Source organism: Salmo salar, chromosome 13 (genome assembly GCF_965601325.2).
Source record: "Salmo salar chromosome 13, fSalSal1, whole genome shotgun sequence".
NCBI lineage: Eukaryota > Metazoa > Chordata > Actinopteri > Salmoniformes > Salmonidae > Salmo > Salmo salar.
Window position 1 is genome coordinate 34,134,772 of NC_138303.1, and position 17,327 is coordinate 34,152,098.

At 42.1% G+C, this 17,327-nt stretch overlaps 1 protein-coding gene across 6 annotated transcripts in view; it reads right to left on the reverse strand.

The window, feature by feature from the left end:
* The window catches only part of LOC106566895 (histone deacetylase 7), a 66,803-nt gene extending 49,989 nt beyond the window's left edge, over nt 1-16,814 (reverse strand). For 4 of the 6 annotated variants that reach the window (XM_014135453.3, XM_014135451.3, XM_014135452.3 and 1 more), the window contains exons 1-3: nt 16,707-16,814; nt 16,460-16,560; nt 3,040-3,108 (exon numbers count right to left, since the gene is read on the reverse strand). In XM_014135453.3, coding sequence (XP_013990928.1) covers nt 3,040-3,108; nt 16,460-16,478 — 88 coding nt within the window. In that variant the 5' untranslated portion in view covers nt 16,479-16,560; nt 16,707-16,814. Of the gene's footprint in view, nt 1-3,039; nt 3,109-3,656; nt 3,936-16,459; nt 16,561-16,706 lie in introns of those variants that run through there. The other 2 variants (XM_014135454.3, XM_014135456.3) reach the window with 2 other exon arrangements.
* Nucleotides 16,815-17,327: the final 513 nt, after the last annotated feature.

The window sequence follows — 17,327 nt, forward strand, 5'->3', positions numbered from 1 at the left end:
CCAACACCAAACACATTCCCCACAGCCCCAGTGAGATAAGACACTCAACACAGCAACTCTCTCAAAGAGACTCTTCATGGCCCCCTCATCACCCAGGCCCAACATACGTCAACACACCCACATCAACAACCCTCACAACAACACACACCTGTCTCAGCCATGCCACCACCGTATCACCACACCATCTCTTAGCAAGAAACTAAAACAAACATTGTTACGGACAGCCAGTCGAGTCGCGTCAAGTGTTGCTGTGCTTTAGGCTACATGGTGTGAGATGAAAGGTTGCACTTGTCTTGCACGCATCAATTACTGCGGTTTCATTCTATGTCATGTTATTTAAGAAGAGGATGCACCCAGTAAAGGACTACATAGCGCTCTCTCAACAAGCCTGTTGCACTGAACCATGGAGGAGCAACCTGTACTATATAACCATGACTACAAAGTTAAACACAATTTCCTGTATTACCCTGAGAGCAGAACAGACAGGTAAACGAAAGTTCCGCCTTTTGACCCAGAGGTCAGCAGTATGGGGACGTTGTGTAGTGAACCCTGGTCTGGCTCCTGGGTGGGGAGAGAGGGACGAGAGGAGAGAAGAAAGGCCCCTGGATTGCTAACCCTAAGGTACTATGAAAACAGAACATTCATGGCCAGGCCAGCTTGGCAGAGACAGAAAGGAAAGAGGAGAGTTGCTGCTACATTTACTGCTCTCTGAGAGAAGAGGAGAGGCTACAGTATAATTCAGTGGTTAAGGTAAACGGCATATGAGTGCACACAAAAATGCAGATAATGACATCTTTCTGACATCCGTACATCTCTCTTGTCGCTCGCCAAGTTTAAGTCCCTTTGTCCCTCTGCAGTTATCATGTTTTCTTTCTATCCCTCTCCCTATCGCAAACTCTCTGAGACTTTTAAACTTTAACAACTGTTCTGGGAAAACCATGAATATGCAGAGTCACACTTTTCTGACTGAATGAACAACAACAGAAGAGGACATTAAAATTCTTGGTAACACACACACGCATGTACACACACACACACACGCACGCACACACACTGAATACATAACTGCAAAACCCACAGTCGTTATCGGAGACCAGAAACGTGTCCATCTCCAAATCCAGTAAGCAAACCTCAGAGCTATAAGTAGATTTATTTTCTTGGTTCCTGGCATTTAGAGTTAACACAGGTAGACCATGAGACCATTAGTAGAGCATCAGGCCATTAACACACTAGATCTGGGAGTTTGCTTAAGGTGACTTGGTAACTTTTTAACATGTCCAACTGGCCTGAGAGGTAAATGCTATATGTATATGCTGCCGTTACTAAACCAATTCCTGGACAGCATGACTAGGGACATCATTTACAGGCCCGCCTCAGGGATCCAGACTCACATTTCACATTCAACAATGTTTGGTTCCACAGATAACAAGGTCTGTCACCACAAGGAATATGAAACTCTACCTGTATCAAATGATTTCATGGATCTAAAGGACAGTAAACAATCAATCTATCCAACTTCAGTCGAGTTGTATATAGGACTAATACAGGACTAAAAGTCTCTGCCTCCCTGACTAAAAGTTAAATTGAACCCTCTGCTTTTTCTCTCAAGACAGCAACAGGAGGGAAGGAGGGAGTCAGCTGACCTGGGTTTCAGCCAGAAACAGGAAACGTGATCTTTACTGCAGCTCCTTGCAAAACAATCTTGCTATTGTTATCTCTGTTTTCCTCCTTCCTTGGTATGTTAAGGGAAATGGAAGACTAGATTTTTTGAGGGTTTGTGAGTTCTCATCCTCTTCACTCTCCGTATCACAACCCTTCACTATGTGGTTTCACAAGTAACAAATACCTCGTCCAGACAAACACCAACCCACAGACACATACTCGGTTCCAGACTCTGAATAGGCTGGCATGATCCAAATGGCTAGAAAATATCTTCAACTGATATTGAGCTTCTCGCCATGGAATGATACACTACCGTCTGGGCACATAACACATCACAAACACAGTATCTTTCCTCTGGCATGTGGCAGCAGAATCACAACAGGAGGATCTGAGGAACAAACACAGCTCAGCGCTGTGACGGACCACAGCCTAGTTTTAATTACCTCATTGGTTTATCTTCAATTAAGGGGGCTTGTTGTGTGTCTCATCAGAGCAACAGCAGCAGCTAGCGGAGAATGAGACGCACAGCCCTCTGATAAATAGCGACAGATTAGAGGGACACAGAAGAGAAGGGTCGTGTCAGTTGGCCTGGACGGACACACATGAAACTGGACACTGCAGCCTCGGCCATGACCTCACTCTGTTTTTCTAAGGAAATCGGACTCGTTTGGAAGGATGGAACATAAGCCTGGCACAGCAAGAGCTAGCAGTCAGAGCTAATACATACACTCAGACTGTAGCCGCCAGCGCAAACTATTCCACACGCGTAATAAGCATGTCAGCCTTTACAATGAACACTGATTGATAGTTCAAACAGGATTCATCCCCATCCGATTCAAAACAACAACAAACACAGTACATGTTTTACTTATTCATATGTACTGTGTTTGTCATTCTGGGAGTACTTTGTAGTGTGAGAACATAAGAACATAGGATCCCCTACCCTACTGTAGTGTTGTGGTGTGATGCTCTGAAAGTTAATATATCTAGAGAATCACGTGTTTAAAGTGAAAAGACTTTACTTCCTCTGGCAAATCATGAAATATGACATGCTCGTCATCATTAGCAGCGCTCAACCCAGAACGATGTTTTCTCCAAGATATTTCCATATTTGTCAGTGCATAGATTGTTACAGACATACAGAATAGGCTAGATCTGAACGTTTCAACTACATAACTGTTCTGACCTGTTCAAAGAACCTTGAATAGTGGGTGGGTTGGTGATATGCAAACAGATGTAGCCCATCTAAAATTGTCTCATTCTATATATATATATATGTGTATGCCAGGCCTATTCTGAAGACCGTGAGGTGATATGCAGCAATGAGTTGTTACATTGTTATTTCACGGCTCAAGTGACACATTTAGGGGGGCCTACCTGCCACTGTTGAAAAAACGCTGTCCCGTTGGTCTTTGTCTAGGGTAGGTCCCGACGCCGTGATTGCATCTGCAGACCGGGAGAGAAAGTTTATTATTCACAATCATCAGAGCAATGAATTATCAATGTTATCTTCGTGATAGATAACTTCAAACACATGTATGAAGAGTGTAGGCAGTCTAAAACAAAAGGACCTTACACAGCTTTCAGAAAAAGTGAGAACACACTTTGTTTCCGACAAAAGTATCGCTTCACGATCACGAACTTTATTGTAACAATTCAACAACGGAATTCATTTTGTCACTCGGAGAAACCCTGTTGCCCTGGCCTGAACGTCTGCTCGGAGGGGATGCCATGGGAACGAGAAGGGAGACAAATAATACGCCTACATTTACAAGACGGCCCCGTGAGGAGAGGTTGATTGTAGCCCCAATTAAATTGACTCGTTTCAAAACGTTGCCAACCTATTTTTAGAATAACAGACCTGACTGCTGTGCACAGAAACATAACCAATATGATACATTCCCAGGTATATAGGCTACTCTACTGCTGCAATATAACACCCAACAATTATCTGACATCTCGCAAAGTTATGGACATGAAAGAAAAGGTGTTACCTTGTAAGAATAAGTCACAAAATAACTCCACATTCTAAACAGGCTACTCCTCCAACAACAACAAAAAAGCCAATGATATGATTCGTCCTGTGAAGCCTAGGCTGTTTGTGAAAGGACTTACAGGGAACGGGACCAGGGTCAAAGGATGAGAATCGTCAGTAGTACAAGAGAGTGAGAAAGAAAGAGTTTGTCGCAAGCAACTTCGTAAGTCCAGCCCCTGAAGAAGACGAAAATAGAAATCTAGGCGGGTAGCACCAAAAATAGCGTTGACATCACACTACTTCTCTCTGCCATTGTTTCAGCATAGGAGCTTCCTATTGGTACACTCTGTAGCCAATCCGAACACTAGACTTTTTACCGTCTGAAACTTTGTTCACAGTTTTTGTCAGATGGCTTCTACAGCTCCACCTGCTGACATGGCAACCACTGTTTACTGCAAGAGAATAACTATGTTACAAGAGTCCTCTACTCGTACTTTTTGGACAAGGCTATTATAAACATGTAATAACTTGTGTAATAATAAATATTCTCTGTTCCAATATGTTTCTCGATGTAGTATTTTCATGTAAACATCAATCAAGTAAACCTACCAGTATGATATAGAGTTTACAAGTGCTCTAGTAGTTATTGTCTCAAAATGTTAAACAAATGTATGGTTAGAGCAGAGAAATATGGAACTCTGAGGAAAGATGAAAGTTCAAATGTAATTTCTCAGCTTTATCTGGGCATCTTCAATTTCACAGACAAATTCTATGAAATGTCTTTATGAATGCGTACAGTAGCTCCTAGGAAATGGTGTGATCTAAATAGGGCTTCCTGTCTGTCTGTTGGACAAGGTAACCCATGCACATAACTTTATCTGTCACTTCCCACTAACTCTTCCTGTGACCCTGATGCTTTGTTTAACAGTAACAATATAAATAGTGATGTTTGGATTAAAACATCCGAATGACACAGTTGTCTACAGATGTAGGAATTCGATCACCCTGTTGCAGGAGAACTTTCTTGCAATGCAGGACATTTTTTACTTGTAGTGTATTTGAGGTTTAAAAAGGCTTCTGAAGTTTGTCATTTCCACGTTGAAATTTCAGACTTGATTTTCCCTTACGAAAACTGTATTGAACCCCTACAAAAATGTCTATTAATTATAATCCACATAATAATGCACATTTCCTGCTGTAGCAAACTAACTCAAAAACCGATCCTACATGTGTACATCTTTTGCAGAAAAGCAAATAACACAATATGAGGGTTTGAGGTGGGAGTCGAGCATCACCTGCGTGTGCTGTGTGTGTTTTGAGGACAGGAAATGACAGAAAGTGATCTATGATAAAGACTTTAGTACATCGTTCAAAGGCTGTTTTCCCCAGCTTGAGCACTGCTTTTATTTCCACTCAACCTCTGTGATGCAGTTTTCAAGCTCAACAGTAAAACAAACTGTTCATGCACACCAAGAACGAAACCTAATGCAGGCTGTGCTGTGGGTTATACTCGCCTTCACATGCGTATGCACAGGGGGAGCCCAGCACCCTTACCAGAAATCCTCCCAAAGTGTGGGTGTTTATGAGTGTGTGCATGTGTGTGTGGTTTGTCTTGTCAATTACACAATCCCCCAGTCTGAATCATGTCCGGTATGAGCTGAAAATAACAAGACCACAGTGTGTGTGACAGTGAAACGGCACAGCAGGCTAGCAGCCCACAGGGAGGCACACACACATGATCACAAACACAGGCAGAAGTTTAGGCGCACTGGCAAGGCGCTGGCCTATGTGAGCCACACTGCACTGTAACACCCAAATGGAAAAGACAGGCAGCAGTGACCAATCTGTTGCTCTGGTTTAGACTGATGTTGAACTGTTTTATTTTACCCATATTATGCTGTGTCAGAGGCTTGATGCATACAAACACTCTTTTAGAGTGACTGTAAGACACTAAGAATTTCTAAGAATATAATTCAATCAAATGTATCCAAAATGTTTAAACAGAGGCTGGACATACAGAGGGGCCAGTTAAAACATGCTGCAATGTATTTTTAAAGAATATTTACTGCGTTCAGATGTCAGTTAATGTGAGGGGAAGAGACCTCTATGTTCGTTCTATATGTACAGGATGTGGTCAGCTGTGTACTACATGTATGTACAGTTGAAGTCAGAAGTTTACATACACTTACGTTAGAGTCATTAAAACTTGTTTTTCAACCACATTTCAACCACATTTCTTGTTAACAAACTATATTTTGGCAAGTCGGTTCGGACATCTACTTTGTGCATGACACAAGTAATTTTTCCAACAATTGTTAACAGACAGATTATTTAACTTATAATTTACTGTATCACAATTCCAGTGGGTCAGAAGTTTACTCTGAACAGGCAGTCAGACGAGCACGCTTGCATGCACACACACACACACGTAAACATACGCGCAAACACACACACACACACACACGCGTGCGCGAAAACACACAGTAAATAGTGTCCCTCAATGAAATAAGCTGTAGAAGGTCAAATGTAGATTCAACTAGCTAACTTTATGAGCTCGATTAGATTTTCTTTGTTAGTCCTACTTCTCAGAATGGTAGCAACAGAGCAGTCAACTGTCTTTTTGCTGAAATGCACTTTCTGATAATTACATGCCTGATGTGTTAATTAAAGTCAGTCAATCGTGTGGGTCGAAAGAGCTTTGGAATAAAAACCATGCAATAACTGAACAAAAGCAACTGAAAAGAACACAATGGCACTGGAATCTGACATACAGTACAGAGAGCATGTTCTAAAGTCAGAGAGAACAGTACAGTACAGAGAACATGTCTAAAGTCAAAGAAGGAACAGTACAGAGAACATGTTCTAAAGTCAGAGAGAACAGTACAGTACAGAGAGCATGTCTAAAGTCAAAGAGAGAACAGTACAGAGAACATGTTCTAAAGTCAGAGAGAACAGTACAGTACAGAGAGCATGTCTAAAGTCAAAGAGAGAACAGTACAGTACAGAGCAGAGGACAGATGGCCATGTCAAGTTTAATAACCAAAATCCCCTCCATCTACAAGTGTACGTAGTACACAGTATTGGGGAGTAATGAACTACATGTAGTTCAACTGGTCATTTATGTCACGTCCTGACCAGTATAAGGGTTATTTGTTATTGTAGTTTGGTCAGGACGTGGCAGAGGGTATTTTGTTTATGTGGTTCGGGGTGGTGTTTTATGTAGTAGGGTGTTTGATTTATTATTTCCGGGTTTATGTTCTAGGTTTGTATTTCTATGTGGTCTCTAGTCTTTTGTATTTCTTTGTCTAGTTTATTGGGGTTGGACTCTCAATTGGAGGCAGGTGTTTTCTAGTTGCCTCTGATTGAGAGTCCTATATATGGGTATGTGTTTGGTTAAGTGTTTGTGGGAGATTGTTTCTTGTTTTGCCTGTGTGAGCCTGACAAGACTGTTTTGTTGGTTGTGCATTCTTCGTTTTGGTGTTCTCTTGATTTAAAATAAATAACAAGATGAGCATCCACATACCTGCTGCGTTTTGGTCCTCTATTCCCGACGACAGCCGTTACAATTTAACTACATTTTGCAGTAGCTTGGTGGTAGTTGAACTAAAATCAAATCTAGGTAGAGTTTTCAGTAGTTAATTACTTTCTTGCCATGTAGTGGTGTAGCTAACTACTGGAACTACACACTACTTTTTTGGCAAAAACTAAATAAAATATGGGTGAAGTAGGCAAGAATGTTCTTTATTTTTTGGCATCAGACCTGCCTAATTCTCACTTGAAACATTGTTTTTGTGTTTATTAGGATAAATTACACATTTTGTTAACATATGACCAGAAAGTGATCTGTCTGGCAATTTGTAATCTATGACATTTCAAATGTACATACGATCATTGGATGGAGTGAACTACTTTTTCAAAGTAACTTTATTTTAGTAAACTATATTTTTGGGTAGCTTTAGTATAGCTTTACTTCTTCCAGTGTGAAGGATTTGATAGCTTGGTAAACTAGATTTTCAGTGTAGCTTCCCCAGCACTGGTCATACAGCTTCTAAGCACATAGACTGTAGTATACCGTCATACACTAGTGTTCCATCAGGCACACACAACACAAACAAAGTGTGTCTTTGTCATTGTCCCTGTTATTGAAACCCCTTGGCCCCAGAATGCCAGCCAGCCAGCCAATCCAGTCATATGAAACAACTGTCTCTCTCTGCCTGCCCTGACCTCAATGCATCTACTCTACGCACTTGTCTACAACACACACTCACACACACACACACTCACAAATAGGGACTTTTTATTTTTCCCAATGTCTAGTATAATGTCTGATCAAGATGACAAGAGGAAGGGCTAACCAGGAGACCAGAAGTTGCCTACAGCGGTGGTGGTTGTTGAGTATAAAATATCAGGCAGACCACAGCGCATGTACCACCCTGCCAGCCTACTCCATCACCACCCAACAAATTATCAAGATACAATTTCTGAAATATCCACACTAATTCAGCATCTATGGTTTAAGAAATAGTACACATTTTATATTCTTGCTGTATCAAAATATAGACATGGTTGCCAATAGGTTTCTTACTGAATAAAGCTTTTTAGAAATTCAATTTGCGCATTTTAATCTATATTTATAAACCGCATATTTGTGTGAAATATGTTTTCCTGCCATGAATCACTTCCATTTTGTGATTAAAAGAGAACCAGAGAATAAGTCATCCTAAAACAGAAAGTTGGTAATTACGAGCGTTTCAATTCAATATAGATATAACTAGATTACAGTTATAGGGCCAGCTGTTGAAAACCTTTCCACTGAATCAAACCTCATGAGGCTGTTTAGATCAAGGCGCTCTTGGGCTTTATGTTAGCTACATGTGTGGACAGTATGCAGTTGTAAAAATCCAGTACTGTGCATTTACTTGTGTGTATATAAATGAGATAATTTTAAATCTGTGGAGACTCATATTTCAATTATGAAACACAATATACAACGGTCTAACTGACCAGTACCAGCAGTGTAGTGAATATAAGTAGAATGCCTCCTGGTAAATATCCTGACACTGAAACACCAGGCTGTGGGAGAGTGAACCAGTTACATATATGTGAACTGATAGGCTTATACTTTATTACTGCAGTGTGAGAGCAGAAAGAAGAAGGAGTGAAGGAGGGAGAATGGAGGAGTGAGCAATGTGTCTGATGTGAGGATGTCTGGTCGCAGCTTGCCAACAGGGTCCTTCCCTTTAAGAAGCCAAAAGGAATGTGAAAAATGCTGGATAAGGAGGTATGGAAGCAGCAGTCATAGTTATAACACTCACAGTATGGCGAAGAGAGAGAGAGAGCTGCAGTCATGTAGATATAACACTCACAGTAAGGCAGAGAGAGAGCAGCAGTCATACAGATATAACACTCACAGTATGGTAGAGAGAGAGCAGCAGTCATATAGTTACAGTATAACACTCACAGTATGGCAGAGAGAGAGAGAGAGAGCGCAGTCATATAGATATAACACTCAAAGTATGGCAGAGAGAGAGCTGCAGTCATATAGTTATAACACTCACAGTATGGCAGAGAGAGAGAGCAGCAGTCATATAGTTATAACACTCACAGTATGGCAGCGAGAGAGCAGCAGTCATACAGTTACAACACTCACAATATGGCAGAGAGAGAGAGAGAGAGAGAGAGAGCTGCAGTCATATAGTTACAGTATAACACTAACATTATGGCAGAGAGAGAGAGAGCTGCAGTCATATAGATATAACACTCACAGTATGGCAGAGAGAGAGAGCAGCAGTCATATAGTTATAACACTCACAGTATGGCAGAGAGAGAGCAGCAGTCATACAGTTACAACACTCACAATATGGCAGAGAGAGAGAGAGAGAGAGAGAGAGAGAGAGAGAGAGAGAGAGAGAGAGAGCTGCATTCATATAGTTATAACACTCACCTTATTGCAGAGAGAGAGCAGCAGTCATATAGTTACAGTATAACACTCACAGTATGGCAGAGAGAGAGAGAGCAGTCATATAGTTATAACACTCACAGTATGGCAGAGAGAGCAGCAGTTATATAGTTATAACACTCCCAGTATGGCAGAGAGAGAGAGAGAGCTGAAGTCATATAGTTACAGTATAACACTCACAGTATGGCAGAGAGAGAGAGAGCTACAGTCATAGTTATAACACTCACAGTATGGCAGAGAGAGAGCAGCAGTCATATAGATATAACACTCACAGTATGGTAGAGAGAGAGAGCTGCATTCATGTAGTTACAGTATAACACTCACAGTATGGCAGAGAGAGAGAGAGCAGTCATATAGTTATAACACTCACAGTATGGCAGAGAGAGCAGCAGTCATATAGTTATAACACTCCCAGTATGGCAGAGAGAGAGAGAGAGAGAGAGAGAGAGAGAGAGAGAGAGGGAGCAGCAGTCATATAGATATAACACTCACAGTATGGCAGAGAGAGAGAGCAGCAGTCATATAGTTACAGTATAACACCCACAGTATGGCAGAGAGAGAGAGAGCTACAGTCATAGTTATAACACTCACAGTATGGTACAGAGAGAGCAGCAGTCATACAGTTACAGTATAATACTCACAGTATGGCAGAGAGAGAGAGAGAGAGCAGCAGTCATATAGTTATAACACTCACAGTATGGCAGAGAGAGAGAGCATAAAGAAAGACATATGGAGTATCGACTTGAGTACAGGACAGTTTGTTGGAGAGTGAATACTACAATGGGATCAGTGGATGTTTAGACGTTTAATAGTGGAGGCGTGTGTGTATTTGTACACACATGCAAGTGTGTGTGTGTGTGTGTGTGTGTGTGTGTGTGTGTGTGTGTGTGTGTGTGTGTGTGTGTGTGTGTGTGTTTGAAAGAGGTTGACAGAAATGGGATTACAGTATGCAGTGCTGTATATAAGCAAGGAGCAGCAGTAAAGGATGGCATGGACAGGGTTTACAGTACAGGAGCATTTTGGTCATTTAGCAGACGCTCTTATCCAGAGCGATTAGGGTTGAGTGCCTTGCTCAAGGGCACACTGACAGATTCTTCACCCAGTCGGCACAGGGATTCGAACCAACAACATTTACTGGCCCAATGCTCTTAACCACTAGGCTACCTGCGACCCAGCATAATGTCTGTTGGCCCTCGCTTATCAGTCGTACACCCCCTGAACTGCACGTACAGAATCCAATTCACACACAGTCATACTAAAAAATACGCACATATACACAGGGACACGCATAGCACATTTTCCATGGGTTTTTAGTGTCCTTTCGTTCACTAACGTGGTGGGTGGTTGTGTGAGCGAGCGTCTGAAACATACAGCTGGCTGTGTCAGAGGCCTAACTGGAAAGTGTTGGTTAGAGCTCTCTATCCTGTACATCATCAGTGTCTCTGTTCAGTACACCGCCAGGTTCAAACAGTCACTTTCCAAAACAAAGGAAAACAGCTCACACTAGGTTCTCTCTAGAACAGTCATCAACCTCTACTGTGTTCATATATATATATATATATATATATATATATATATATATATATATATATATATATATATATATATATATATATATATATATTCCACTATTAAACACACACGCCTCCACTATATATATATATATACATTTATTTATGTTTTATTTTTATGGAGATTGATAATCTATTCAATCCAACATTAGGTGGTAGGTAGGTGGTATGTCTGATGAGTTTCACATGAGCACATACCTCATATAAAGTAATACTACAGGAAAGAACTATGGTATACCTTTTGTTTGCTATTTTTAATATTGATTAATACAGATACCAAATGTGGCAATTTTCAGTCATAGCTCAATGGAAACTAAATCTCCTTCTCAAATGAAACTTGAAACTGATTTCATGCATTTTTTGTAGATGGTGCAAGAGAGCAAGACAGCCCAGGGGGAATCCCAGAGGGCACCTCAATATCGGTATCGGCGATCAGAATGAGATCTCACATCTCAACTCCCACTATTCTCACTAACAACAAGACAAACGAGGTGGGCGTAGGACATGGAGAGAAGCCCAAAATAGCCTGTCACATTCTCTATATCTCTTTCTGTCTTTCCATCTCTATCTTACGCACACACTGTATCAGTTACTTATCTGCCTATCTGGTCCTTGAATGTGAGAAATTCTATGTTCCAAGATGTATATAAAATGTTACACAAGTACTAAGTTAAGGCCTGGGCATAGTACTATTACAGAAACCACTGTAGTTGTTGATGATCTTGTCAATGCTTTAGACACTAAAATGAAATGTGCTGCTAGGTTTGTGGACCTGTCAAAAGCTTTTGATACTGTTGATCATGCTATTTTATGAAATAAGTTGTCCTTGATAGGTCTGAGCTCGGACATGTCACGACTTCCGCCGAAGTCGGTCCCTCTCCTTGTTCGGGCGGCGTTCGGCGGTCGACGTCACCGGCTTTCTAGCCACCGCCGATCCACTTTTCATTTTCCATTTGTTCTGTCTTTGTCTTATCACACCTGGCTTCACTCACCAATCACTTGTTTATTATTTAACCCTCTGTTCCCCGTGTTGTATTTGTGAGTGATTGCTATTTTGTTACGTGGATCATTGTCAGGCGTTGCAGACCGTGTTTTGGCACTTGTATGTGTTATGTGCTATCGTTTGGTAACCGGTATTAAAGTGCGCCTGTTTATATTACTCCGCTCTCCTGGACTTGACTTCGCCTCCCATATACACGCATTACAGGACGCCTGTTCATGGTTTCATGATTATCTTAGTGACAGAACTCAGGCCATCATGATCGATGATCATGATCCTAGTAAGTGTGAATTTCTTGAGGTACATAAAGGTGTACCACAGGGGTCGATTTTGAGACCTATTCTCTTCACTACTTATATAAACACCATTGGTCAATCCTATTTATTTATTTATTTATTTATTTTACTTAATCTATATACAGATGATACTATTATGTATGCTATTGCCCTGACTGTTGATCTGGATGTGTCAAAACCAGTCAGATTATATAGCTATTTTAGAATCCCTTGCTGATTTAAAACAATTACATGTTGTTTTCAAACTCTCGTAAGAATGTTTCAGATGAACTACAAGTTCACTCATTAGGTGGTTCTCCAATCGAACGTGTTCCCGCATATTAATGCTTAGGAATTTGGATTGATAAGGATTTGATGTTTAAACAACATATAGAGGAGCTGGTTAAGAAGCTAAGACTTAAAGTTGTCTTTTTCTACAGAAACAGATTGTGCCTTTCTCTAAGCAGTAGGATGCAGATTTGGATGCCACCAACCATAGTGCCCTTCGTTTTGTTACAGGTGACAGTTTTGATCCTCATCACTGCATCAAAAGGTTGGCTGGACTTTGCTAAAGACCCATATATCTCTACATTACTCCCTTTTTGTTTACTAGGCCCTCCCTACTTCATAAACTTCAGTCTTATCTAACTTTGCTGTTGAAGTATAGACTCCTGAGTTGCGTAACCCGTTCACGGGATTGGATAACTCGAGGTTCCTTGGGTCTCCACCAAGCTAGGTAGATCTGCTTTTAGTTTTAATGCACCGTATTCCTGGAACAAAATTCTAAATACATTTCATCTTGATGTTCTGGTGCCGTTTGTGCAATTTAGAGTATTGATTGGGGACTTATTTGTGGAGGAATGTAACTGTTTTTCTGGGGGATTTGTGATGCTTTCAATGACTGTGTTTTTGTATTTTAATGTGTATATGTTTGACTATAACGTGTATATTTATGTTGTATATACAGCGCACATTTGTAAAAGAAACCTAGGTCTCCATATGTTTTCCCTGTTAAAATAAAGGTTGACTAAAACATTTTCTGGTTGTAACAATCAACATTGTTTAAATCATTTTATGACATGTAATCAGGCCTGAAGTTTGAAAGCAAAGCGGCAGCATCTGTAGTTACATTGTATCACCAGAGGAGGGCGGTCAGTAAGGTAGTAAACCACTTGTGCATTTCTCTGCATCTCTCCTCTGAACAGTTGGTGGCAACTTAATTGGGGAGGACGTGCTCGTGGTAATGGCTGGAGCGGAATGGTATCATATATATCAAACACATGGTTTCCATGTGTTCCATGGCATTCTATTCGCTCCTTTCCAGCCATTATTATGAGACGTCCTCCCCTCAGCAGCCTCCACTGCCTCTGAACCATCTGTTGCCCCTTAGCATCATCTTCTCCACGACCCCTCTAACTCCGCCTCATTAATCTCAACCCTGGTCTCTCAGCCACTTCATCTGGAGCACCTCTTCACTTAAAGACTTCATCTGGACTCAACAGGGGTAAGAACATCTCTGAATACCAAACACAACAAAATAATGACTTGGCTATGATTTCCATATTGATTCAATAGACACAGTCAGGCCTACCGTTGTCTATTGTCCAACATTAGATACACCAAACAAGTTTTCCATAGATACACAACCCTTGGAGGGCAACATGTGGAAGATCTGTCACTCCGTTTGTTTTGAGATGCGAGTGAAATGTTACACCAGACCAGTACCCACCCTGTCCCTGTCCCTGTCCCCGCCCCTGCCCCCACCTTCACTGTGGGCTCTGACTCCACTAGCCCTCCATGCCTGGGAATAAAGGGGAGAGAACCATGGCTCTTCCTGACAGGATATCCTGCCCTGAAGTCCTGCTCCTAGGCTCCTTGTGACCTCTTAACCCTTCCTGACCTCCAGCCACAGCCACAGCATAACAGCCACTGTGCACCCTCCAACACCTCCCTCCCCACCGCCCCGGGCCACTCACAGTAAATGGAAGCCATTAGGTGATGAATGAGCGTCGTTGGTGTTGATTTAAGCTCAACGGCGCCCCTGGTGTCCCATATGGACGGAGTGGGTATACCACAACACTGGAGGTAATTAGCCAATCATCCCGTGGCCTCTCCCACACCCAAGGTCAGTAACTGAGTCCTTTCTCACCCATCTGTTCAGTCAGGCTCAATGGGCTAGGAAAAATACTGCTCTGCCTCCAGTCTGAATGTGGTGATACTCAGTGAGGCTTCAAATCACACAGCCACTCTGATCGAAATTATTTTGTGTGTACGCGGTGCTGTTTGGCGTGTGTGTGGCAGTTTTTTCGTGTGTATGTGTGTGTGTAGAGAGAGAGAGCTGTTCACACACTGAGAGTGGAAGGAGGTTCCCAGTGGACTCAGGACAGGGGCAGGGTTGTCCAGAGACTGGAGTGGAAATCAACACTTCCAGTCAGGACAGGAAGGGCTACTGCTGCTGCCCCTTATCACTGACTACACAGGCTGCCCTGCCAGCAGTGAGGAAGAGGGCTGGGGAGAGAGAACTGTATGGAGTGACAGACAGTGACAGTCAGATAGAAAAAGAGGGAGGGATACATTGACAGAAAGTGAGAGGGTCTTTGATAAAGAGGCAAATGAAAGAGTGGAATGTAAAGGGTGTAGCGAGATAGAAGATAGGCTACTGTAGATGAGGACTGAGGCAAGTGGAATGCATTATAGTATCTGCTATCTGTCTGTGACAAACAGCGAAGATTAGATTGAGAGCATCCTTGTAGTTGTAAGTTTGCCCTGTAAAGTGGACATTTCTGAAGTATATAAAAGTAAGGAAAGCATCAGTATGTTGTTATAACAGGCTAAATGATTGATGGAGTCTGCATGCATAACAATCACACGGTGGTTAAATATGGCAGACCAATTCTGATCTTTTTTTCACTAATTGGAATTTTGTCCGAAAAGATCTGATGTGGAAAGATCTGATGTAATTGGTAAAACTATTAATTATTGGAAAAAATGTCAGAATTGGGCTGCCTGTGTAAACACAAATCTCTGGTGACCTAGCTACGATGATAACATGCACGACACTGTCAGAGACTATGCACAGACTCCCCCAGCCTACACTCAGAGTCAAGTTAACATTGCTACAACCCTACCAGTTGTGTATGCAGAGGGAAACAGGGTTTGGGAGCAGGGTGGGGAAGCTTTCAGCACTCAGCACTTGGGATTGTCCCAGATGGACACAAGCCGCTCCCTCCCTTTCAAAACAGCCCATGACAGAGGCCAGACCTCTCCTCTCCTGTCCTCTCCGGTTCCTAAGCACATGTAAACTATGGGGATTTAGTGACAACAACAGAATTAGCCAAACATATTCCCTCTGCCTTTAGCAAAGTCCTCTCTGACAATTGTTCTGTCCTCTGGAGGTCAACACATCACAAATGCGGGCTAACTCACTTCCAGTGTGGGTGGGTCTGTTTCCAATTTTCTCACCCCTCCGCCCAAAAAGTAAAACTTTGTTCCAAAAACAACAAAACAAGCAAGAAAAAAAGCCACACTTAAATGTTCCACACTATAAAAGACACAGGGCAAACTAAAGCAGCTCCATCTTGCTGCTCCGCAAATGGTTATCACTGTTTTCGTTCCTTCATTTGAGAGAGCGTGGGAGCACGCTCGGAGAGGAGGAGAAAACCTGTGCAGAAAACAACAGGAGGAAGCTGGAAACATGAGCAGGGGGCTGCAGAATGAGCCGGGGGAGAAGAGAAAAGAGGGAGAGGAACCGGGGAAAGGGCGAGAAAAAGAGTGAGAGAGCACTTTTACTGGGTACGATGTTACTCTCTGAAGCACTGACTTTGAAACAAAACTTACATTGAACATAAACTTAATCCACCAGTGATTTTTAAGCCAGCTCACACACAAAAGAGGATTGAGACATGGTTGCAGTTCCACATAGACACATTCTCCTTCCATACTATAACAAACATAAAAACACACTTAATGAAAGCGTAACTGCTGTGAAGTTAGAGTAGCGCTGAAGCTGGGTCTTACCAGCTCGTAGGGTGAACATCCAGTCAGGGTAGCGTCAGGGTGTCTCTACGCCATATCCAGTCCAGAGCAGGCAGGCACAGTGTCAGCTCCCTCTATCCAGGCTAGCAGGGAAAAAGTGAGGGGCCGCAACAAAAGGCATAGAGGGAGGGAGAAACAGATTAACCACTCTGAGCTGACTGGTGGACTCTAACACACACAGTCACATGTACGCATAACCTGTTCACAGTTGGTCCCCCCTATCACTGACCTTTGGGTAACTTATGTCAGAGTTGCCGCAGAAGCTGAAGCGGCGAGTGGAGGAAAAGAAAGAGAGGATTAGAATGTGTGTGCAGTGGTGTGTGTGTGTGTGTGTGAGAGAGTGAGAGTGTGAGAGAGAGAGGAGCTGGGGAGAGGGGGGTTAAGGTAGGAGGGACAGGCACAGCTTGGAGGCCGGAGGAAGACTACTAAAGACAATGGCAGGAAACACTATCAGGAGGGGAAAAAAACATTGCAAAAATAATTTTAAAGAGCAAAAACAATGACATCCACATGGAAAACAAATGATGCACTGTGCCTCGATTGCAAACAATGATATACAAAACAACAATGATAAAGATAAGAGATTTTTAGCCCTGCTGTTTGAGTCCTACTGTAGGCCAATATCAAAGTCCTAGTTTCACTGCAAGCTTTCCTCAGGGCCGGTCCTTGCTGTTCTGCCGCCATAGACAAACCAAAAACTGCCACCCCCAGCAAAAACTAGAATAGTTCCAGTCAGTAAAATGACGTTGAAAATATATCTAAAATACATATTTTTCAGACATTGCATTTAGGTTCTGAATGAGAGGTGAAAAGGTATTTTCCGTATGTTTAAAATACGTTGAAAAGGCAT